We start from the raw sequence: 27,129 nt of genomic DNA, 5'->3' as shown, positions 1-27,129 counted from the left end.
AAGCATTACAACTTCAGTGACTACAAGCTCTAATCCTCTCTTGCGCGTTGAATGTGTGTGTGTGTTTGTGTGTGTGTGAAATGCAGTGCTGAAGTGAAATGGCTAGGAAGGTTCAATCAAAATAAAAATAATAATAGTTATTATTATTATAATCTAATACATTAATAGGAGAATGAGCCTAATATCGAGGGAAAACAAAGCCCAAATTCCCTTTATCATCCATCAAAATGAGAAAAAACAAAGACTATATTTCTGATTTGCAGCAAAAGATAATTGAGCTTCACAAATTAGTGAAGTGGCTTTAAGAAAAGAGCTAGAGAGCAGTGAAAATGTCAATTTCCACCATCAGGGCAATAATTAAGAATTTCCTATCAACATAAAATGTTACGAAACTGCCTGGAAGAGGACGTGTGTCTATATCATCCTAATGCATGGTAAGAAGGAGAGTTTGATTGTCTAAACACTCTCCAAGGGTCACAGCTGGAGAATTGCAGAATATAATTTAGTCTCGGCTTCAGAAAACCTTCTAAAAACAAAACAAAAAAACACAGAACTTAGATCATCACATGTTGTTTGGGAGGGTTTCAAGAAGAATTCTCCTAGCTCATCCAAAAAAAACTAAAGCATATTCATTTATCAGACACGACTGGAACTTCAAATGGGAATGGCTTCTATGGTCAGATGAAGCTAAAAATGAGCTTTTTAGCAGCAAACACACAAGATGGGTTTGGTGAACACAGAGATATAAAGTACCCCATGTGTACAATGAAATATACTGCTGTATTTTGATGCTGTGGGTCTATATTTCTGCTGGAGGTCCTGGACATCTTGTTTAGATACATGGCATCATGGATTCTTCTGCTATTCTGCTACAGCCATTCCAGTCCTCTGACCTGAACCCTATAGAAAATGAGAGGAGTGAACTGAAGAGAAGAAGCTGGCAATCTAAAGGGTCTGGAGTGATTCTGGATGAAGGAATGGTCTCTGATCTCTTGTCAGGTGTTCTCTAACCTCATCACGCATTATAGGAGAAAATTTAGACCTGTTAAACTGGCAAACGAAGATTACAAAATTATTGAATAAAAGGGTGCCGTTAATTGTGGCCAATGTGTATTAGAGAAAAACATTTCATAATGATATTTCCCCCCATTTTAAATTCTTATTATCCAATGAAAGGATACATTTTGTGATTTTTTAAAATAAAAGATCAAAAGGATTATCAATGCAGATGAATTTTCACAGCCTCCTTTGATCATATTTACCAAGGGTGTCCATATTTTTGGACATGACTGTAGACTGTGAAAACTATAGATACCGTATTTTTCGAACTATAAGTCGCACCTGAGTATAAGTCGCATCAGTCCAAAAATACGCCACGATGAGGAAAAAAACATATATAAGTCACACTGGACTATAAGTCGCATTTATGCATTTAACGCATTTAACGGCTGTAGACCGTTTCTCTTGGTTCATTTCTCTTGGTTCATGTCAAATTAATTTTGATAAATAAGTCACACCTGACTATAAGTCGCAAGACAAGCCAAACTATGAAAAAAAGTGTGACTTATAGTCCGGAAAATACAGTATATAGACAGACTAAAGTACTGGGATGATTTTGCGCAAACTATTGTTAACAGCGTTAACAAAGAATAATGTAACAACAGGAATACATCAACATTCCAAAATCACAGGTTTATTGCCCTTAACTATTTTTAACATCAAGCAAATCCCGCACTTTATTTTCTCTTTCTTGCAAGTTTTTTATTTAAGAAATGCTGTGCTGCGTGAATATATAAAGTTTGGCAAGGCCAGTGTTCATGCAGGGAGCTAAAGCAGAGCTGAACACACACTAGGGCTGAAACAATTAGTCGACATTATCAACAATAAAAAATTGTCGACAAATATTTTTGTTTTGTCGAGTAGTCGTTTGATTTAATTTGACCTAATTTAGAGTCTGCAATAATGCGGTTTGACCAGTGTGGCGCTGTAGCGCAAGACTGTAATTCAGCCCTCCTCGATGCAATTCGAGAGAAGAAGAGATACAGCGCTTGCTCAGCGCTGCTTCAGAGAAACGCACTCGAGCCGAACCGAATGGTGTTTGGATGTGAGAAAATATATGACGCGCGCTTTCCTCTCAATAATGAAATACACAAAAACAACAAAATTATTATTATTATTATTATTATTAGGGGGAAGTCGTGGCCTAATGGTTAGAGAGTCGCAATCGAAGGGTTGTGAGTTCGAGTCTCGGGCCGGCAGGAATTTATTGGTGGGGGGAGTGCATGTACAGTGCTCTCAATACCACGACTTAGGTGTCCTTGAGGAAGGCATCGAACCCCCAACTGCTCCCCGGGCGCCGCAGCATAAATGGCTGCCCACTGCTCCGGGTGTGTGTTGACAGTGTGTGTGTGTGTGTTCACTGCTCTGTGTGTGTGCACTTCGGATGGGTTAAATGCAGAGCAGGAATTCTGAGTATGGGTCACCATACTTGGCTGAATGTCACGTCACTTTTTTTTTTATTATCAATATTTAAAACAGTTGAGTACATTTTTTTTCAGGATTCTTTGAATACAAAGATCCAGAGATCAGAATTTATCTGAAATAAAAAAGCTTTTGTAACATTATATGCTTTACCAATCAAAAGCTTGAGTCAATATAATTTTTTTTTTTTATTTTTTATTTGGGGTGTAGGGGATTATTGTAGAAATTAATACTTCTATTTATCAAAGATGCTTTAAATTGATATAGACATTTATAATGTTACAAAATATTTCTATTTCAGATAAATGCTGATCTCCTGAACTTTCTATTCATCAAAGATCCTGAAAAAAATTATATTCTGCTATTTTCAACATAATGATAATAATAATAGTAATAATAATAAATGTTTTTTGGAGCAGCAAATCAGTATATTAGAATAATTTCTGAAGGATCATGTGTGTCATGATCCCGTCTCTTTCTCTGTCTCCAACTGCTGATCACACACACACACACACACACACACACACACACACACACACACACACACACACACACACACTCTATTCACCAACACGTTTCATTACTGACAGCTGTTTTCACTTTCCATTAGGCTCATTCCCCCCCACCTGTTCCTTATCCCTTCTCATTATCTTGGCTTCTCTTAACCCTCTATTTCCCTGTCTTGTTGTCAGATTGTTTGATGTCACAGATGCGTATTGACCTGAGTTTCTTTCACTTCTATCCTGTCCTATCCTGTCTTGTCGGTGTGTACTGTGACTGTGTCTGTTCCCCGAATAGTGAGGTCAAAATATAAATTTAATGTAGGATCTAGAAAAAAATCTTATCGTGATTAAACCAGAAACATGTAAAGTAAATAAACAAAAACAATTTTTAAAGTTTGGGCTCATAAATATTAGATCACTCACACCCAAAGCAGTTATTGTAAATGAAATGATCACAGATAATAGTTTTGATGTACTCTGCTTGACTGAAACCTGGATAAAACCAAAAGATTATTTTGGTCTAAATGAGTCTACTCCACCAAACTACTGTTATAAGCATGAGCCCCTTCAGACTGGTCAACAATATTGTAAGAAAGGCCACCCCTTGAAAGTGAACTCTTCCGAACCCTCCTTCCTGTGTTCGTGATTTGGACTGTTCCAAATATTTCCGCAGAGTGAGAACCAAGACAGTATAGAGGCTGGATGTGTTTATAGTCAATGTTTCATAGTTAAATTAGTTAGAAGTGGCCCGTTTAAGGATTGTGTGGATACATGTGTGCGTGCAACTAATTGTAAGTACATTTACATAATTCATTGTATGATAAGTTCACAAGCGAAATTAATGACCGCTGCCGCGGCATTCCGCCTAAATGTTTACATTGTTTATTATATTTGCACATTTCCTTGTGGACAAAATGTTATAATTCTCCTGTGTTTTTGTTTAATAGAATATTTAATTTTATTGCATATTAGGCTATAATGCGTAGACTTGAAACGCATCTCAGGGAACAAGTTCGGGCTTGTTCACCGGACGAGTTAGGCACGTGAGCTAGACGCACAGTGCAGTAGTGCGATCATTTAATAGAACTTTGAGTCGTATTTGTATATATATTATATTTAGATAATTTACAATGCTGTTACTTATGAGTATTCAAGTACTGTTATAAAGATCTGTTAATGTGTATTTAATCATTTATTCATATTTGTATACTGTTTTATATTTACAGAACCACACACATCTTTGCACAATAAATCACCCTGAAGTACATTCCTGGTGTGAGACCTAATGTTCTGACTGGACACCCTGTAGCCGTTCTATGAATCCGAACCTGAGTTAGACAAGAGTAGTCAGCAGTTTTTTCATGGTCCTTCGAGCCGGAGGTTGTGGATTGCTACAGACATGTCTCAACCAGAAAGAGAAGCCCCTGCTGTGCGGCCGAGGAGACGAGTTAACCCTCCAGCCTACTTCGAAGACGTTGAGCTCAGTGGACCTGGGTCTCATCAACAGCAATCACGGTCACTTATCTGCCAGGGAGTACTGGAGAATGAAACAGCAAGTGCTACAGGTCATTCCAGATCCACTTCACCAGTGAGCCAAGCATCAGAACATTCTGAGTGGATACTGACTGACCAATGGGACTGCACTTCTGAGAAGCTGAGAGAGGAGAATGCAGCATTGCAAAGGCAAGTGAAACAGCTGCCAGAGCTTACAGCCATGTTAAAGGAGATGAAGAGGGAGAACGCAGCCTTGCAACGACAATCCAGCCAGCTCCCTGAGATCATTTCAGCATTCCAAGAGATGCGTCAACAGAATGCTGCATTATGGCATGAGCTTCAAAGCTTGAAATCGAAGCAGAGCTCTCCATCCGAGTCGGTCACTCCACAAATGCCATCACCACGCTCTCACTCTCCAGCAGTTAACTTTCAGACTCCACAGCCATACCGCCCAATACCAGCTCCACGCAGCAGGTTGCCACCATCTGCCACTAAGAGACTGCCACACCCAGCTGTGCCAGAGGAAAGCTCAGAGCTGACTGAAGATCTGAGAATCATGAACATTTCTTCCTCCCATCATGAGAGACCCTCCTTTACAGCACATTATAGTGACTCAGCTCAGTTCAGGTATCCCAACACTTCCCCATATTCCCAGCCACCTCAGCTGCCTGAGTCCGTGGTCCCATCACAGGAAAGGAGGAGGCCAGCCCATGCAGAATACAGCTCAGATCATTTCTTACCCTCATGTACCCAAGAGAAAATCTACAGAGGTCCAGCCCCTACCATCCCCTGCCTAACGTCTTCTGACCCTAGGGACCCTAGGGAGTTTTCAAGACTGAGAATTGCTTTAGAGAACATCCTGCCTGACGATGCCACAGAACGTTTCAAATTTCAAATCCTCATAGACCATCTGATACTGGAGGAGGTCCTCCTTGTGGCAGACTCTTACAGCAACTCCAGATTTCCCTTCACCGACACCATGAAAGCTCTGCATAAGATGTATGGTCAACCCCACCAATTAGCCCTGCAATGAATCGCTGAGCTGATGGATGGAGCTAATATATGTAGTGGAGATGTAAAGGCCTTCAGGATGTTCGGACTGCAGGTGCGTTCGCTTGTCAGTATGTTGCAGCAGCTTGGCCACAAAGGTACTGTAGAGCTGGAATGTGGATCACATGTGTCTTGACTCCTGAGTAAACTGCCACATGACCTCAGATCAAGTTTCAAGCGGTACACCCACCCTTTGCAAGTCTCTATTCCTATTTTGCTGGACGTCGCTGAATATGAGCTTCAAGTACAGGAAGACAATAGCCAGTACGCTTGTTATACAAGGCAGGAATCTTCAGTGCGTGGCAGAGAGGTGAGAAGAGAGTCTAAGTAGCTTCGCAGACCAACCACCATTCTACTTGGTACCGACAAGTCACATTCCACATCAATGTCGTCAGCCACATCTAAACCAGCTTCAGTCAGAGAAGAGAAGGTGAGAGCTTATTGTGCATACTGTGATAATAATAAACACTATCTGAATGGCTGTGACAACTTCAAGCTTCTAAGCAAAGACCTGAAGATAGACTGGATAAAGACAAAGAACCGATGCTGGCGTTGTGGTCGTGGACATCAAGCAGCTAACTGCACACTAAAGTCTTTCTGCCCAACCTGTAACAAGAAGCACCTTATGGTACTACATGATGTCAATGACCAGGTCAAGACATCTCAGCCAAGTGAAGCTCCTTCCAGTGCAGTTTTATATGTTGACCGACCAACCTCCGGAAGTAAAGTACTGCTCAAAGTGACTAAGGTTCTGATCAAGAATGGCAACGTGGCAATGGATGCTTACACCATATTAGATGATGGATCGGAGCGGACCATCATTCTGCATGATGCAGTGCAGAAATTAAGACTTGTGGGGGAGCCAGAGGACCTTGTACTTCGTACAATGAGACAGGATACCCAGGTCATTCACGGGGCGGCAGTGACTTTTACTGTGTCCCAAACTGTTAACCCCAGCAAAGCTTACAAGATCCGTAATGCCTTCACAGCCAAAGCACTCGGTCTGGCAGAACATACACACCCAGTTAGTGTCCTGCAACAGAAATTTAAGCATCTTGCAGGGTTACCTCTACAACAGCTGGACAAGGTACATCCTGTTCTACTCATTGGCTCTGATTGCCCCCTCCTCCTCACACCCATAGAACCAGTCCAGCTGGGGCCCCCTGGTGGGCCAGCATCAGTAAGAACACGTCTGGGATGGACACTGCAGGGTCCAACTGAAGAATTGAGCAGTCATCTTTCCCCTGATCAATGATTCTTCACCTCACTGCGGCCTGTCAATGACCTGTATGCAAATGTGGAGAGACTGTGGCAAATGGATGTTCTACCCTACCAGAGTGAAAAGGTAATTACCAGGTCACACCAAGACAAAGAGTCCATTCAGCTTCAGCAAGAGAACACGGTGAGAGTGGATGTTCATGGTATCCAGCGATACGCTACTCCTCTGCTCTGTGTCAAGAGCATGCCTCGCCTCTGTGCACCAAAGGAAGCTGTCCTGCCACAGTTGAGAGGAATTGAGAAACGGCTGGAAAGGGACCCTGTTCTAACTGCAGCATACCAAGGGGAGCTGGCCAAGCTAGTGCAAGCTGGTTATGTTGTCAAACTTAGTCAGGAGCAAGTGGACAGAACAAAGGAAGCCTGGTACAGTTATCAGCCATCTGCCAGCTGACATTCAGTCACCTAGTAGCATCTTCTGGCTCAGCGAAGGCCACCAAGAAGCTCAGGAATCAACACTTGGCCTGCACTGGAATTGCCAATCAGATACCCTCTCTTACAGACGACCCAAACCAGACAGTGAAGTGCCCACAATGCGAAGCATCTACCAGATCCTTGCCAGCCAGTATGATCCACTTGGCTATATTGTACCCTTCACCACTCGAGCCAAGGTGATAGTGCAGAGGTTGTGGGACAAACAAAGGGAGTGGGATGACCCAAGGCTGCCAGAGGACCTATTAGACTCTTGGAAACACTGGGAGAGTGAATTGGAAGATCTGCAGAATATCAGTTTGCCCAGATGTTACTGAAGCAAGGAACTAGACTGCTCTAGCAGTATTAGGCAACTTCACATCTTTTGTGATGCCTCAGAGAAGGCGTATGGATCAGTGGCTTACTTAAGAACAGAGAACCCTCAAGGTAAAGTGGAGGTGGCCTTTGTAACAGCTAGGTCTCGTGTTGCTCCCAAGAAACAGCAGAGCATCCCTCGTCTTGCGCTGTGTGCAGAACTCACAGGTTCACAGCTTGCTAAAGTCCTGAAGGCAGAGCTAACGTTACCACTCAGTAGTGTCACACTGTGGTCTGATTCCACCACAGTGCTAATTTGGCTTTTATCAGATTCCTGTCGCTTTAAGGTGTTTGTGGGGACCAGAGTGGCAGAAGTACAGGACTTGACTGAATCTGACACCTGGCATTACGTACAGTCATCCGACAACCCAGCAGATGCAATTACAAGAGGAAAGTCTCCCTCTGATCTCAACAAAGACAGCAGATGGAACCAAAGTCCAGAATTCCTCAGACAAAGAACAGACAGCTGGCCAGAAATGCCACCATTAGCTCACATAAGTCAAGATGGTGAGCTGAAAAGGTCAACTTTCTGTGGACTGTTAACCACTGCTCTGTCACTGCCGGATCCTCATCAATTTTGCACATTCACAGACTACTTAAAAGCTCTTATACAACCATCAGCAGAAAGCTCTCCCTCCATTGCAACTGCAGAAGACTATATAGAAGCTGAGCTCTCAGCCCTCCGACAGATCCAGGCAGAATCATTCCCAGACAAGATATTGCACTTGAAATCTGGTAAACCTCTACCAAGCAATAGTCGACTGCTTTGCCTAGCCCCAGAACTAGATATCAGAACCAATCTTATTCGGGTTGGCGGTCGCCTATGACAAATCAGTCAACTAGACGAGGATACCATTCACCCCATTGTCCTTGATCCACATCACCCGCTCACCAAACTAATTATCAAAGACTACGATGACTGTTTGCATCACCCTGGACCAGAAAGGGTGTTTGCGGAGCTCAGGAGAAAATACTGGGTATTAAGAGGACGAGCAGCAGTCAAACATCACCAACGCCAATGCGCTGAATGCCAAAAATGGCGGGCTAAACCGCATCCCCCCAGGATGGCAGACCTCCCACCTGCCAGGTTAAGAATTCCCCAGCCAGTTTTCTATTCAACAGGTATAGATTGCTATGGTCCCTATCTCATAAAGTTTGGACGCCGAAATGAGAAGCATTGGGGGATCATCTTCAAGTGTATGACCACCCGTGCAGTGCATATTGATCTCCTCACAAGTATGGACAGTGACTCATTCCTAATGGCCCTCCGTCGCTTCATTGCTCGACGAGGGAAACCCTTTGAAATCCTGTCAGATCAGGGAACGAATTTCAAAGGTGGTGAAAGGGAACTTTGGGATGCCTACACTGCTCCAAGCTCAACTGGCAAGCCAGCAAATTAGGTTTACATTCAATCCACCTAATGCCCCACATTTTGGTGGATGCTGGGAGCGGGAAATTCGATCCTTGAAAACAGCCCTGCAAGTGACACTCGGAGCACAGACAGTCACTGAAGAAGTATTGCGGACTGTTCTCATTGAAATAGAGGGGATCCTTAATGCCAAACCTCTTGGTTACACATCTTCAGACATTGCTGACCCTGACCCAATTACACTCAACATCCTGCTGATGGGGCGGCGGGATGCCTCACTTCCCCAAGTGACATACCAGGATTCTGAGCTTCTGAGTCGACGGAAATGGAGGCATAGTCAGCTGTTAGCTGATCACTTTTGGAGGCAATTCATCCATAACTACCTACCCAGCCTTCAAACCAGACAGAAATGAATGTCAGAAACAGAGAACCTACAGATAGGTGAAACTGTTATGATTGTGGATCCACAGCTACCTCGTGCACTTTGGTCTGTAGGAAGGATTGTTCAAGTTTTCCCTTGGAAGGATAACAGAGTCAGATCAGCTGAGATCAAAGTGAAAGACAGAACTTACCTAGGGCCAGTGACCAAGATAATCTGCCTACCTCCTTTGACTGAATGACATTCCAAAATTTAGTAAGGCCCTTCTTGTTCAAATTCACCTTGTGAATTTGGGGGCGGCTGTAAGAAAGGCCACCCCTTGAAAGTGAACTCTTCCGAACCCTCCCTCCTGTGTTCGTGCACAATAAATCACCCTGAAGTACATTCCTGGTGTGAGACCTAATGTTCTGACCGGACACCCTGTAGCCGTTCTATGAATCCGAACCTGAGTTAGACAAGAGTAGTCAGCAGTTTTTTCAAATATATAGTGACATTCTCAATGTTACCCAGAAAACAGGATACAGGTTTAACTCATTTGAAATACTTCTGCTTAATGTAACACTGTCAGACATGCAAAAGAAATCTAATGTATCTCTTGCTCTGGCTACTGTGTATAGACCACCAGGGCCGTATACAGAATTCCTAAAAGAATTTGCAGATTTCCTCTCAGACCCTCTGGTTACAGTTGAAAAGGGGCTAATCATGGGAGATTTTAATATTCACGTTGATAATACAAATGATGCATTAGGACTTGCGTTTACTGACCTAATAAACTCTTTTGGAGTCAAGCAAAATGTCACCGGGCCCACTCATCGTTTTAATCATACACTAGATTTAATTATATCGCATGGAATCGATCTTACTGCTATAGATATCGTACCTCAAAGTGATGATGTTACAGACCATGTCCTTGTATCGTGCATGCTGCATATCACTGATATTAACTATATGTCTCAGCGTTACCGTCTGGGCAGAACTATTGTTCCAGTCACCAAAGACAGATTCGCAAATAACCTGCCTGATCTATCTCAACTGCTATTTGTACCCAAAAATACACATGAATTAGACGAAATCACTGACAACATGGGCACTATTTTCTCCAATACATTAGAAGCTGTTGCCCCCATCAAATTGAAAAAGGTTAGAGAAAAAAGTACTGTGCCATTGTATAACAGTAATACTCACTCTCTCAAGAAAGAAACTCGTAGTCTTGAACGCAAATGGAGAAAAACTAACTTGTAAGTTTTTAGAATTGCATGGAAAAACAGTATGTCCAGCTATAGACAGGCTCTGAAAACTGCTAGGGCAGAGCATATACACAAACTCATATAAAATAACCAAAACAATCCAAGGTTTTTATTTAGCACAGTGGCTAAATTAACAAATTACCAGACGCCACCTGATTCAAATATTCCACCAACTTTTAATATTAATGACTTTATGAATTTCTTCACTGATAAAATATATAACATTAGAAATACAATAGGAATGTAGATTCTACAGCGTCTAACACTTCAGTTTCATCCATCGCACCCAAAGATAAACAAATATAGGACAGGAAGAGCTAAATAAACTTATCACTGTATCTAAACCAACAACATGTTTATTAGATCCTGTTCCCACTAAATTACTGAAAGAGTTTTACCTGTAATAGAAGAACAGCTTCTCAATTTGTTTAACTAGGTCATTATTTGTTAGGTCATTTCCCAAAACCATTCAAGCTGGCGGTTATTAATCCTCTTATTAAGAAACCAAAACTAGATCCTAGTGAACAGGCAAATCATAGGCCTATTTCAAATCTTCCATTTATGTCTAAAATTTTAGAAAAAGTTGTGTCTGCTCAATTGAGCACCTTCTTGAGCAAAAATGATATATATGAAGAATTTCAGTCAGGTTTCAGGTCCCACCATAGCACAGAAACTGCACTTGTTAAAATTAAAAATGACCTGCTTCTTACGTCAGATCAAGGCTGCATCTCATTTCTAGTTTTACTTGATCTTAGTGCTGCGTTCGACACCATAGATCATGACATAATCATAGATCAATTACAAAACTATACAGGTATTCAAGGGCAGGCTCTAAGATGGTTTAGATCCTACCTGTCCAATCGCTACCATTTTGTTTATTTAAATGGGGAGTCATCTCATTTATCACCAGTAAAATATGGAGTGCCACAAGGATCCATCCTAGGTCCCCTTCTATTTTCAATATACATGTTGCCCCTTGGTAATATTATTAGAAAATACGGAATTAGCTTCCACTGTTATGCTGATGATACTCAGCTATATATCTCAACGAGACCAGATGAAACTTCTAAATTATCTAAGCTAACAGAGTGTGTTAAAAATATAAAAGATTAGATGACCAATAATTTTCTCCAATTAAATTCGGATAAGACAGAGATATTAATTATTGGACCAAAAAACACTACACAGAATCTTGTAGATTACAATCTGCAACTATACGGATGTACTGTTACTTCCTCTACAGTCAAAAATCTGGGTGTTATATTAGACAGCAACTTGTCTTTTGAAAATCATATTTCCCATGTTACAAAAACTGCATTCTTCCATCTTAGAAACATTGCCAAGCTACGAAACAAGTTATCTGTTTCTGATGCAGAAAAGCTAGTTCATGCATTTATGACGTCTAGACTGGACTATTGTAATGCACTTCTAGGTGGTTGTCCTGCTTCTTCGATAAACAAGCCACAGGTAATCCAAAATGCAGCAGCTAGAGTCCTTACCAGGTCAAGAAAATGTGATCATATTAACAAAAGTTTACAGTCTCTGCACTGGCTACCAATAAGTTCCGTATCAGTTACAAATTATCATTACTTACCTATAAGGCCCTAAATGGTTTAGCTCCTGTGTACCTTACTAGCCTTCTACCACGTTACAATCCAACGCTCCCTAAGGTCACAAAACGCTGGACTTTTGGTAGCTCCTAGGATAGCAAAGTCCTCTAAAGGAGGTAGAGCTTTTTCACATTTGGCTCCCGAACTCTGGAATAGCCTTCGTGATAATGTTCAGGGTTAATGTTCAGACACACTCTCTCTGTTTAAATCTAGATTAAAAATGCATCTCTTTCACCGAGCATTCAAATAATGTATCTTAAATTGTGAGTGTAGTTGCATCTGATCAAATGCGCATTTTTATTCTTTAGCTTGGGTTAAACTAATACATTTTACTTTGTTGGATCAGCAGCTATGCTAATGATGTCTCTATTTGTTTCTATGTTTTGCCACGGGATTTACATCCTGTGGTAAGTAGGATTTACACAAGCTCCAGTCTGGATCCAGAACACCTGAGAAGAGATGATGCTGACCCTCAGAGGACCTCAGATGATGCTAACCCTGAATCAACAAACAGAACTAATAAATATTGCTACAAGTGTGACTGCATCATATAATAATTATTAATTATTAATAATATTAATAATGTTCATTGTCTGGCTGACTACGTCTTGTATAAATTTTTCTAAAAATCCTGTCATACATGCACAAACTGACAGTCACCACTTATAAGCTATTACTAAATATTGTAGAAACATACTTTTCTGTAAAGTTGCTTTGTAACGATTTGTATTGTAAAAAGCGCTATACAAATAAACTTGAATTGAATAGAAAACTTGAATTGTACTACGGTATAACTTCCACTGCTGGAATTACTCTGTGCTCGTCATTGTACATCCACAGAACCTTGCCTGCTAAAGACTGCAACAGATTACCTGCTGGGTGCTCTCCGACCGTCTGCCTCTTCGTGAGCTACAAGTGCCTCAGCCTCACCAGTCTTCTGGTCACCCCTGCCACTGAGGAGCTTTGTGTTCACGTTATTATACCAAGTCCACTGGTTTCTTCAGTTCGCCGTTCTTTATTGATACTTCATTTTGGATTACCTGTGGTCAGACTTTTTGATTCCGTTAAAGAACTATAATTGTCAATGTCGCTTTTGAGTCTTCTCTACCTGACCACAGAACAATCTGACCAAGACATGGACTCAGCTAGTGGCAGCCCATTCCAGACTGCCGTGGAACACCAGGGTGTCCTTCTAGGCAAGCATGAGGAGGACACATCCGCCGGCAGACACGCCAACGAGATGCTGGCCTCTCAGATGTTCGAGCTTTCCTGCCAGGTCCACAATATGTGCCTACAGTCTTCCGCCTCGCATGTTCCTCCTGTCCTGCCGGAAACTATTCAGGTGAGCCAAAACAATGTCGCTCTTTCCTTACCCAATGCGAGGTGGTGTTTTCCCTACAGCCCATGATGAATGCAAAGGAGCAAGCCAAGGTCGCCTACGTTCTCTCCCTTCTCGCTGGCCGGGCTCGAGATTGGGGAACGGCTAACTGGGAGGCAGAGACAGATTGCATCTCCAGCTTTGCGCTTTTCAAGGAGGAGATGATCTGGGTCTTCGACCGATCAGCCTACGGTGAGGAGGCTTCTCGACTGCTTTCCGCTCTCTGTAATCTACCTAGAGTACAGAAGGAGACTATTCCATTGACTCTTACCATTTCTGGTAATCACAGAGGGACAATTTCTTTTTTTATTTTTCGATCTCCTTACACTCCTGTTGTTTTAGGCGATCCTTGGCTAAAGCTCCATAATCCTCACATTGATTGGGCTAAAGGATCCATTTTGTCTTGGAAAGTTGTCATGTCATGTTGAGTGTTTAGTCTCTGCTGTTCCCCCTGTGTCTTCTGTTTCTGTTTTTCAGGAGGAAGCAGGGGAATTGTCTGGAGTACCGGAGGGATATTACGATATGTGAGGGGTTTTCAGTCATTCCCGAGCCATGTCTCTTCCCCCCTATTACCACCTTTAACACGTCCCTCTCACACTTTGAGTATAAGGTTCTTCCCTTCGGATTGGTCAACGCCCCCGCCGTTTTTCAGGCTCTTGTTAATGACGTCCTTCAGGATATGCTCAACTTATTCGTCTTTGTCATCTCGATGACATATTAATTTTCTCACCTTCTCTCCAAGTCCACATACAACACGTTCGCCACATCCTCCAATGCTTGCTTAAGAATCGACTATTTGTCAAGGCTGAGAAATGCTCCTTTCACATGTCCTCGGTAACGTTTCTGGGCTCGGTCATCTCTGAAGAGGGGATCAGTATGGATCCAGCTAAGGTCCAGGTGGTTGCCGACTGGCCCGTCCCTGACTCTCATGCCGCTTTCTCGATTTTGCTAATTTCTATCGTCGTTTTATACGCAATTTTAGCCAAGTGGTCGCTCACAATGTGACTGGAGAAATGATGCAAAAAATTCAGCCTTGAAATCACAGGAATAAATTACATTTTAAAATATATTCAAATAAAATGAAGTTATTTTAAATAGTAAAAAATCTTTCAAAATATTACTGTGTTTGCTCTACTTTGGATCAAATACATGCAGGCTTGATGAGCAGAAGAAACTTCTTTAAAAACAATGTTACTGTTAAAAAATGTTTGACTGGTAGTGTATATTGTGAATAATTTTTTTATCCAAAAATAAAACATCTAATCACTTACCTTTATTTTGTTTCTTATCCATATCATATACTTATGAAAGGAGATGTTAGGCAGAATGACGAGTCGTTCAGTTAAATTTCATATAGTAATTAAATGGTAAATAAGGTTTCTCTGTCATCTCATTTTGTGTGTCAAATATATTTATTTGTATAAATTAATTGTATAATAATTGTAATTAAATAATATTATTTGCCAAAGCTGAAGTGATTACTATGTATTTTATTTATTTGTTATGTATAACAGTATTTTAACAAATTGCAAGAGCTGAATAATCAATCAAATTATATTAATTAATCAGTGAAATAATTGACGATTAGTCGATTAATCATTCTAATAATCGTTAGATTATTTGATTATCAAAATAATCGTTTGTTGCAGCCCTAACACACACTGTCCTTCTGCCGCACGTCGATGCAACTCAGAAAATACGGCTCTTCTTTAAGGTCATTCTTAAAGTACCGGTAACATGAGGAATCATACCGTTTTCTAAAGCAGGGTATCGCGATACATTTTTAGTATCAGTATATCGTGAAACACTAATACAGACATACACACACACACACACACACACACACACACACACACACACACACACACACACACACAAACAGTCAGATCATCTACACACACACACAGTCAGATTATCTACACACAGACACACACACACACACACACACACACACACACACACACTGTCAGATTATCTACACACAAACACAGACACACACACACACACACACACACACACACACACAGTCAGATTATCTACACACAAACACAAACACACACAGTCAGATCATCTACAGACACACACACACACACACACACACACAGTCAGATCATCCACACACACACACACACACACACACAGTCAGATCATCTACACACACACACACACACACACTGTGATCAGTTGACTGTAAATGATCTCTTATATGTTCTTAATACCTCAGTATCTGCAGCTGACAGTTTGGACTCTTCAGTCCATCAGAAATAAACTTTACACCAGAGTCCTGCAGGTCATTGTTCCTCAGATCCAGCTCTCTCAGGACACAGTTTGAAGATTGTAGAGCTGAAGACAATCTCTCACAACATTGAGCAGTGAGATTACAGCCAGAAAATCTAGAAGAGATTAAATATAATTTAAGAAATAACAAAACAATAAAGACATTTACAGAGTGTTGTGAGTTTTCTGTCCTCAGGGAACGGAGGATGACATAATCTGAACACTGAATCACAATATGATGTTTTATAATCTTTCAGATTGATTCATATCTGAGATCAGATGAGCTCCTGACTGTTTATTCAACTCATCAATATTTAACATTCTGCTACATGTAGCAAGGTTTTCTGGAGGTATAAAAATAAAAGTTTTGAGAGACTCCAGACAGTTGAACAGGATTAAATTCTTCCTGCTGTATTGTTAATGTGATCAATATTTGTAGTTTCTCTTTATTTGCTGCTTCAGCTGCATTAGTTTGAGTCAGTGGTGTTCACAGGAACAGTAACTTGCTTTGCTTTATTAACTTTATTAACTTTAATCAAGGTCAAAGTCATTCAAGATCAAACGAGACGTGTTGAATAAATGCTTGATATGTAGTTTAATCTTCACAGTAAGAGACAGAGATGAATTCACTGAGTCACGTATGTGGAAATCAAATCCTTTCAAATTAGCTTAATGAAATAAAAGAGTCCTGAATGAGAGCATGATGGAATAAAACAGATGAATTTAATTCTCTGTCAGCTGCTGAAGATCTTTAAATGATTGTTTAAGAGTCTCAAAATTATATTAACATTTACTATTTATTTGACTATTAATCATCATCTATGAACTTACAGTTCTGTGGAAATTAATTTATTATGTCTGTGAGTGACTGCATTAATGTTTAAAGTATAGGTTTTGCATTAGTGTATAGAAATTAACTATTCTAAATTAACTATAATATATCAGTATATTAACTAAAATACAGATTATTACACACAATAAACGTGTTTAAAATCATGGGTTGTAATGAGGACACTGAGATGTGTGTCCTTTACTGCAGATTCATTACTCACTATAAAAGACTAAAAATAGCATTACAGATCTCAGAAGCTGCTTGTCACAGCAGAAGAGTATTTGATGAATCGAGCTGCTAAAGGACTGTTTTCTACTTCCTCCTGATCACTTCTGAAGCAGAACAGCAGCGGAGAGCAATGAGGAGACGAGGAGAGAGATCACATGACAACAGACAGCTGCCAATCATCAAGTTCAGTGTCGATGGTGAAGCGTGTGTCATTCTCTTCCTTTTGACACGATTGACTCGGGTTCGAATCCGCCTTTTGGTAAACTTTTTTTCTCCCTTTTCAAATTTCAAATCACATCAGAAAAGCTTTTATTATTAATAAAATTTTGCCCAATAAGGTGGCATCCATTTAATAATTTAATAATTTACAATTTAAACTCCACTCATTCTGCTTTATAATGTATTACAGTGCTGAGGTGCATATAACTGCATATATTTGCAATAAGTAATTAGCAAAATATCCTACTATTTTCAATCATTGCTCCCCTAACGATTGAAAGATTTTACTAAATATTTGTTAATTCATGTTTTCAACTCAAAAATAAATATGCATGTAATGTAGTAATTTTAATATATTTTACTGTTATTTATTGTAAGTACATTAATAAATAAAATCAGACTTATTAATAGGCTTTCCCAATCTTATTTGCGTAAGAAGTTGGCGCGTGATGAATCTGCACTTCTGGCGGTTAATAGTCTATGCTTGCTGTTGCATGACATGAATGAAATTTTATTTAATTTTTTTACAACATACAACGACTGCAGAGGAATCTGAACCTGAACAAACTAAAGACAGATGAAGCTAGACGCCCGACAGCCTCATAAAGATGATCCATTAGACGCTCCCTAGACAGCTCAGTGTTTTACATATGTCAGGAAAAGGACCATTTACATCCAAATGTAATTTAATGCACACCGAACACAACATAGAAATATGTTTCAGAATATAAACTGCTTAATCGGCCATTTTCAGTAAGATTAATCGTTACTAAATGTGTTTGTGTGCCTGTGCGTTTCACTTGAATAATGTCCAAATGATATCGGTTTTAAAGCAGTGGGTAATTCACTCGTCTACTTTGCGATTCTGTTGGCAAACATATTTTTATTCAGGAGAAAATCTCTCATTCAGGAACATTTATTTTAAAGGAGTCAGATTCATTATTAAATATGATCCTTTAGTTGATGATGAAACACTCACAGAGCTTTTCTGCAGTTGATCACAGCTGGTATCAGTCTTCTTCTCCCCGCAGCTGATGTGTTGTATTTCATGGTGTTCAGTTCATCCAGTGTCTCCTCTGACATCTGAAGCATGTAGGAGATTGTTGAGCAGTGAGCAGCAGAGAGTTTCTCTGAGTGTTTGTCTGATTTCACAAACTCCTGAATCTCTGTGAACAGAGTCTGATCTTTCACTTCCAGCAGACAGAGGAACAGATTGATCGACTGATCAGCTGAGAGAGGATTAGGATCATCTGGATCTGTGATCCTCTCTTTAATGTACCGTGTGGTTCTGCTGATGGTCTTTGAGCTGTTCTCTGTGTGTGTCAGTAGATCCTGTAAGAGTCTCTGATTGGACTCCAGTGAGACGCCCAGCAGGAACCGCAGGAACAGATCCAGACGTCCATTCTTACTCTTGAGAGCTTTATGTACTGCTGATCTTAGTAGATCATGCAGAGAGACTTCAGAGCTGGATAAACTGATTTTGAGCAGTGGATATCTGAATTCATGCAGTTGCTCCTGGTTCTTTGTTAAATAGCAGTAAAGCTGATAGAAAGCAGCGAGAAACTCCTGAATGCTCAGATGAATGAAGCTGTAGACTTTCCTCTGATGAATCACAGATTCCTGCTTAAAGATTTCAGTGCAAATCCCAGAATACACCGAGGCGTCAGTGACGTCTATGGTGCTCTCAATCAGGTCCTCCTCATAGAACATCACATTGCCCTTCATCAGCTGTTTGAAAGCCACTTCAGCAAGTTTCACAATCACTTCTCTGTTGGATGGCAGGAGTTTCTCTGGATCTCTCTCTTCATACTTCTGCTTCCTCATGTTGATCTGAATCAGCAGGAAGTGGATGTACATTTCAGTCAGAGTTTGAGGGATTTCTGCACTCAGATCTTCTTCCAGGAGCTTCTGAAGCACAGTGGATGAGATCCAGCAGAAGACGGGGATGTGGCACATGATGTGGAGGCTTCTTGCTCTTCTGATGTGTGAGATGATTCTGCTGGCTTGATGCTCATCACTGATTCTCTTCCTGAAATATTCCTCCTTCTGAGGCTCAGTGAATCCCTGAATTTCTGTCAGACGGTGGATGTATTTGGAGGGGATCTGATTGGCTGCTGCTGGTCTGGAGGTGATCCAGATGAGAGCAGAGGGAAGCAGCTCTCCTTTCATGAGCTTTGACATCAACACAGCCACTGATGAAGTCTCAGTCACATCACAAACTTTCTGAGCGTCTGAAAACATCAGTGTGATTCTGCTTTCATCCAGACCATCAAAGATGAACACAACTTTACACTCCTCATAAATCTGTGAGTCCAGATCTTGAAGTTCAGGGTGAAAGTCCAGCAGAAGTCTGTGAAGACTGTACTGATGATCTGGGATCAAGTTCAGCTCTCGAAATGGAAGCACAAACATGAAATCTACATCCTGATTGGCTTTTCCCTCGACCCAGTCCAGAATGAACTTCTGCACAGAGACAGTTTTTCCGATTCCAGCGATGCCTTTAGTAAGAACAGTCTTGATCTGCTCTTTCTCCTCACATCCTGCTTCAGCGGAGGCTTTAAAGATGTCATTGCAGTAGATTGGAGTGTCTTGTGAGTGTTGTGTTCTGGCTGTTTTCTCCATCTGTAAAACCTCATGTTCTTCATCCACTCCTTCTCTCTCTCCCTCTATGATGTAGAGCTGTGTGTAGATGCTGTTCAGAAGAGTTTCATTTTCCTGGAGTTTCAGTCCCTCAAATAATCTCTCATACTTGTTCTTCATGCTGGTTTTGTGCTGCTCTTTGACTCTCTGTAGTTCATCATTCACTGCTTGAGGAGGATCCTGGGCTCGAATCTGATCGTCTCTGATTGATAACAAACATAAAACATATTTGTGAATAAAACATGGAAGGAACAGCAACACATTTAAGAGAGAAGAGTCAGTTTAATATACTCCTGTTATATACAGAATATTTACATTAAAGTACAACATATTTTCTAGAATATAGGCTACATTTCATCAACTTTATATCTGCTACACTAGTAGTTTTGCTGTGGTTCCAAAACTGAAATTGAGAATCGTAAACTTTAATTGGTATCTAACATGATGAGTGTCAAATAATCTTATTTATTAGTATAAAAGATAACCTAGATCAAAAACAATAATAAGATCAACTATTTTATATTTGTGTGGCAGGGCCAGTAATAATTTGAACAAGTGGCCCGACCGGGCGAGAAGAAACAATCCTTAGCATTGATCTCTGACAAATAAAGTGATTCTAGTTTACTCTGAGTGCTCCACGCTCCTTATGTGTGACAATAATACAGAAAATAATGAGAACAGCAGAAGAGTAAGAGCTTTAATAATGTCTAACACATAATACCAAGCTGATGGAGTCTCACCTGGGGTCAGAGGTCACTGGTTCAGCACTGGGGTCAGAGGTCACTGGTTCAGCACTGAGGTCAGGAGGCTCATACATGGATCTGTCACTCTTCAGAGACACACAGCTGTGATCTGGAGATGAAGATCTCTCACTGATCTCCATGATGAAGAACTGATCTGAGGTCTGTCAATGAAGAAACAAAACAAACAACACTTTGACCACATCAGTGGATGGATCAGTAAAAGTAATCCACCAATACAAGATTCTCTATGAACATCACGTCACTCTAAAATGACGACAGCAGCAGAACTGTACAAATACTGGACATCCACACACACACCACAGCATTATCAGACAACACTACACCTCCATAACAATGTGCATGAATAAATACTCCTCAAATAATAAAGCACTCAGCTGTCACTTGTAAATAAAGTCTGTGCGTTTGTCATTTCATGTCCCTTTGCTCGTATTAAAAAAAATAAACATGGCCAAATAACTTGTTGTGCTCGGTGCTAGCTGTTAGCCAATCATAGGTGCAATCTTTGAAATGGTGAACAAAACTGTTTTATTCAGTTTAAGTAGTTTATCCTTCAGTTATTCCATTTTTGTTTGCAAAAGATCGCCTTTAAAAAGGCAGATTGGCAACAAGATCTGGTGTAGATCACCGGTGACAGCGGCTTGGAAATTCTCAACTAAACGCTGGAATCAGTGTTGCCAGATTGGGCTACTTTAACACATGTTACCACCGGTTGTTTTTCATGTCTGCTTGTTGAAGCAATCTCAGTGAGGTGACATTTAGCTCCTGGAATGATAAATTTACAAGGAGACCAGGGCCTGTATTCATAAAGATTCTAAGAATCCTCTCAGAAAACTCTTAATTTAGCTTAATAACTTTTACGTAGGAGTCTTAGCTTAAGAGCGATTCGGGACCGATCTGAGAGCAACTCTGAGTAAGGAAAAGACAAAAACTTTCATCTTAGTGAGGAGGCGGGGTTGACCCTGTTGCTATGTATGACACAATCTTTTGAAGACTGTGATTGGTTGGTTGTCCAAGAAGGAAAAAAATGAATGATTAAAACAAAGAATGATAAAAAAAAATCACTCTTTCCACTCTTTCCAATTACAGTGATTGCTGTCCTATTTAAGTGGCGGTTTGAATGTTGGTTTTAATGTATCAAACATGGAATCAAAACCAAGAAGGGCGAGAAAGCCAAAATGTGTTTACTGTTAGCCCAGTTAGTGGATGAACACAAGGCCATTCTTAAAGGAAGATTCGGGCCGGATGATGAAGCAGACATGGGAGCGTATAGCACAAACTATTAACGGTTCATTCCCCCTGCTTGTGCGCACCTATAAGCCTGCTATATTCATGAATGCAGTTTTTTGAGCTTGCAAGGTGGGAATGTCCAGTGGAAATGAAATGAACTGCGACACAATAAGATGTTCTGAAAGTGCTGTAATTGTTTGTGTGACACGGCTGCTTATAGAAGGTTGTGACAGACCCAAATCATCACTACTGCATTGGTGCATTTTCCCAGTTGCCAAATATCGTAATGTAGTGATTACTTTAATTTCTGGCGCTATGGCATTTCTGCGCTGTGTCAGAGATGTTAGCACGTCTCTAATAAGATCAGTCACAAACATGATCCCTGCACGATCTAATCTACAGCGTCTTATTAACTCACGGTCATCCATTGTCTGCAACACATTTCTTCTGCATCTTCGTCTTTCTGCCATTTTCTCCTCTGCTAAAGAAACTCTTAAGCCTCTTAAAAGTCCTCATCTGTGCAGTTTGACCTTAAGACATCTTTTAACGGTTAAGATGCTTTCTGAATTACTTTTTTCTTTACTATGATTTTTTCTTTAATTTTAAGAATAAACGCCCACATTTCTAAGAATTTTCTTAGAATTTTGTCACTAGGAGCTACTTTTTGCATTAAGATTCTTTATGAATACGGGCCCTGTATTTTACTCATGGAACGTGATTTTTAACGGGAGACACCTCGAAACACGATTGGGTGGTTTTGTGAGAATTCCTGGCAACCCTGGCTAGGGGAAGCACTGGAGACGTCACTGGTCCCAGAGGGCGTGATGTCATGGAATGTCACAATCTGATTGGCTGATGATTCTGTCACTAATGCTCTTTACAAATCAGATTCGACATCTTTGAACAAGAGGGAAGCACTATCCGTAGAGCAGGCCCTGTTTTTATAGTCTATGTGCTGACTGCAGACGTTTTTTTATGTAGGATATTCCAGTTCAACCTCAACGAAACTAATCATAGGCCAATTTATGCACATTACACAAATGAAAAATGATACCTTAATAATAATAATAATAATAATAATAATAAAAACATTTCTTACACAATTTTATTTTTTATAGGGCTAGCAGAGAAGGTCCTGATGGCCCACCACTGGTTCAGACTAATCTTGAAATTTAGCTATTTTATTTATTTTCATCATTTTTAAAATCCAATAATAAGACTGACTAGCCTTTAGCGAACTGCTAGCTGGTCAGACTAGAGATCTTTTCTCAATGTGTGTTCTTAAGTGATCTTGTGATCTTGTGTCTCGCTCTACGTCATCATTAACCCTCGAAGTTCAACACTCAAGAACAGAGAACAGAACACATGCAAGTGTCCGGATGTGTTCTTGATATCCAGGATGCAGCGAATGCAGACTTGAGAGAATTGAACCGTTAGAAATAGTTCAGGATTGTAGTTTTTCTGCTAGTATTATAATCACATTGTGAGTGTATATCAGCACCGTTTGTTGTTTCTGGTTAGACAGTACAGTTTTCTTAACAGAATTAGAATGTTAGTTTTTGGTTCGTATAACGTTATTATAACGTTCCCTAACCTCTTTACTCTGATATGATATGATTAAATCTGTCCATTACAGGGTACTCAGATTTGACATTTCTTCAGCACCGAATGACTTCAATACAATACAAATACTCAAAGACGTGCATTGTGAACGTCAGACTTATAATCATTTTCGTTCCGTCTCGTCTCGTCAACGAAAACTCGAAAACGTCTCGTCATGTTTTAGTCACATTAGAGCCATTTTTAGCTAGTCATCATCACATTATCGTCATAAAAAAGGTGCGTCAACGAAATAATTTCGTTATCATCATCGTTGACGAAAACAACATTGGTTTGGATGATTTGTCTGTGTCTTCGTTCTCTTTGAGCTCTGCGTGAGCTGAACACACATGAATATTACGCTCCTTCTCTGCTGTAAAGTACACCATTCTTACAGAATCTGCAGGACTAAACCCTGTCTAGTGTCTGACTGTTGTGCTTCAATAAGAGCAGAACTAGAGGTTGAACACACCACACGTCCTTCAATCCTGCCTCGCTTATCCATCTTAATGCATCATTACTGATATTAACTCCACTAGGGGTGTGCACATCAACACCAAACACCAACCAAGTAACGTTAGATCCAGGGCTAGTGAGCATGACTACAGAGATTGAAGACATGATGGTGGAAACTGGAATTAAGGACAACATGTTCACTCCTGTGAATAAAGCTGAGTGTGTGCTGAGAACGTTATAGATTACCCTTAATTTATGTCCATTTCTTTTCTATCTTTGAATACTAGGGGGTTAAAAACGGTGTTAAGCGTAAAGCTATTTTTTTTATTTTGCAAGGAACAAAAGGCGAACTGTGTTTAGTTACAAGAGACTGATTCTGATTCTAATGATGAATAATTCAGTTCAGTGGGTGATTTAGTCTTGTTTGCTCATGGATCATCACATTCGGCCGGAGTGATGGCATTATTTAACAGGTTTGACGGCTCTGTTATTGTTCATAAAGGGGACGCAGAAGGCCACTGGTTAATGATAACAGTAGAAATACATGACACATGTTATATATTACTCTGGATTTGTGGTTATAATAACAAAGTGGCTAATAGAGACATGTTTGAGAAACTTGGTAAATTGGTTTATGGTTTGATAGAAGACATTCTGTGTATAATGATACTATATTAATGTTGTTGATTACTGGAGGGTATCTAACCCAAACGGCACTCAGTATACATGGTTTAATGTTCCAGATTAGATTAATGGTTTATTTCTTGTGAACGATGTAAAACTGTCACATAATGTGAAATTACAGCTGCCTCACTTACAAATCACTGTATGGTTACTCTGTCCTTATCACGTTTGAAGAAATTTCACATTTCTCCTAATATTAGGAAGTTTAATAATGACTTGTTAAAGAATGATAGATTTTATCATAAGGTGTTGACTCTTATTGAGGAGATTGAAAAGCTATGTCTAACTTAAATAAATGGGAATGGTTAAATTGAAGGTTAAACAAATAGCAGTTGATACAGACAAACATTTCTCAGTGAGGAGGAAACAGAAACAAAGGGAACTGATTGGAGAAATAAACTCATTGGCAGTTAATACACAAGAATCAGCAGAAGATTCAGCAAAATTAAAGTCACTGCAATCTCAGATAGAGGAGTTGTGTTCAGTAAAAGCAAATGGTGCTTATATTAAGGAATTAATATTATTATTATATAAGGAAGCTTATCACCTACTATGAAAACAGGTTTAACCACTACAGCTGTTATTTTGATTTTTTGAGAATTAGGCATATGCAATATTGGACCCACCGGTGGGTCCCCAGAGTTGATGTGGTTAATTACCTTGCTACCTAAACCCAATAAACAGTTGCTATTGTTAGATAATTGGAGACCAATAACTTTATTATGTATAGATGATAAATGACTTGCTCTTGTGTTTGCTAATCGTCTTAAACAGGTTCTTGGGAAACTTGTAGAAGAGTATCAATCAGCATTCATTAAGAGAAGATATATTGAAAATCATATTAGACTAATCCTGGATATGATCGACTATCAATCATTGATACAATCAGAAAGCCTCATTCTATTGATCGATCTTTTTAAAGCATTCGATAAGGTGGAGCATGAGTTTATATTTACGACACTTAGACTGTTTGGGTTTGGGGAAGGGTTTTGCAAGGTTATTTAAATGTTTTATATCAATATTTATAGTTATATATCTCTTAATCCAGGTATGACACCTAGAATTGAATTCTGCGCTGAATTAGACAAGGATGTCCAATCTCTCCAAAGGTCTTTATATTATGCTCTCAAATGTTAGCTTATTTAGTTATTAACCATCCTCAGTTAAAAGGAAAAACCATTTCTGATTACGAATATCGAATTAGTCAATTTGCTGATGACACAGTTTTATTTTTAAAAGATAAATCTATAGTTAAAAAAGCCCTGGACATTTCAAGAGCTTCATGCTTATGACGAAATTAAAAAAAGTGAACTTTTTCCCTTGTTTTCATGTAATGCAGATAATATAGAATCCATTCCTGTTAAATCTGAAGTGAAGTACTTCGGTTTAATAATGTCTAAGGAAATACAATCAGGAGAATTATTAAACATAGAGAGAATTGACAGTATGAAAAAATCCCTTAATCATTGGTTTATGAGAGATCTGTCTATTAAAAAAGGTTAACGCTGTTGTGTTTCATTTTCTATGGAAAAACCAAACTCATTATATCAAAAAATCTCAGATGATTAAAGAAACTAAAAATGGAGGTCTGAAAGCCACTGAATGTGAATCCACGGTTGGAGATCTTAAAATGAATTGGATTCACATGTATTTAGCACGGCCAAACTCAATGTGGTTTCAGATACCAAAGTGTGTATTCAAGGAAACTGGAGGGTTAGACGTTTTGTTGAAATGGGATTTTGAGGTTTCCAAATTTACAATTAAGCTTTTCAAATTCCACAGACAGGTTTTGTTTTATATAGGATTATTAATAATGTGCATCCAGCTGCTGAAATTGTACAGAAAAGTTTGTGTTTTGAGGAAGATCCTTGTGTCTTTTGTTTAGAAGAGCCTGAAACCATTGAACATTTATTTTTCTCTTGTCCAGCTAAATACTGATATCAACACTGATATTCCATCAATAAATGTGTTTCAGGTTTTGGTTTTTGTCGATGTCGATGGTCTTTCAGAAAATATGTCATTGATGTTAAACATTATTATTACAATGGGTTAATATCATGTAGACAGAAGTAAGTGGAATAACAGTAAACTCTCTTTAAACTGCTTATAAATGAATGTCAAAAATACTTTGAATCTTTGAAACACTTATCCAACGATAATCAAACCCATGCAGATCTGTAGAAAACCATGAGTCTCTTTCCTTTTAAGACTTTTTTACCTTGCAACCCCCGGAAGTGTTTAAAGAATGTTTGTTCTGTTTGCTGTTATTGTATGTAGTGATATATCTCTACACACCACACATACACAGACATTTATATATGATGGAGATATGACTGGAAACGTGTATATTTTGTCATATGCAAGTTATTGTTTCCCATTTGAGTTCTAATATAAAAAAAAAACCTTTGATCAAAATGATGATCACGTAGTGCGCACAATCTGTCAAGTGAAACTGAGTTACCACAACAGCACGTCTACAATGAGGAATCATCTTCAGAGCAAACACTGAAATATAATAATTGATGAACCTAGTAAGGTAATTATTGGTGAGATTTTAATATGATTTATGATAAAGCTCAAGATAGATTCACCCTCAGAGTCTTTAATAAAAATAACAATCTCCAGAATGTT

At 39.6% G+C, this 27,129-nt stretch overlaps 1 protein-coding gene across 2 annotated transcripts in view; it reads right to left on the bottom strand.

The window, feature by feature from the left end:
* Window positions 1-27,129, bottom strand: part of LOC132142892 (NACHT, LRR and PYD domains-containing protein 3-like) — a 125,239-nt gene that overhangs the window by 14,372 nt on the left and 83,738 nt on the right. For both annotated transcript variants that reach the window (XM_059553085.1, XM_059553086.1), the window contains exons 2-4: window positions 20,509-20,672; window positions 18,108-19,970; window positions 15,792-15,965 (exon numbers count right to left, since the gene is read on the bottom strand). In XM_059553085.1, coding sequence (XP_059409068.1) covers window positions 15,792-15,965; window positions 18,108-19,970; window positions 20,509-20,651 — 2,180 coding nt within the window. In that variant the 5' untranslated portion in view covers window positions 20,652-20,672. The remainder of the gene's footprint in view (window positions 1-15,791; window positions 15,966-18,107; window positions 19,971-20,508; window positions 20,673-27,129) is intronic.

This window comes from Carassius carassius, chromosome 6, assembly GCF_963082965.1.
Source record: "Carassius carassius chromosome 6, fCarCar2.1, whole genome shotgun sequence".
In the NCBI taxonomy this organism is placed as follows: Eukaryota; Metazoa; Chordata; class Actinopteri; order Cypriniformes; family Cyprinidae; genus Carassius; species Carassius carassius.
This window is presented reverse-complemented; position numbering and strand designations above follow the sequence as displayed.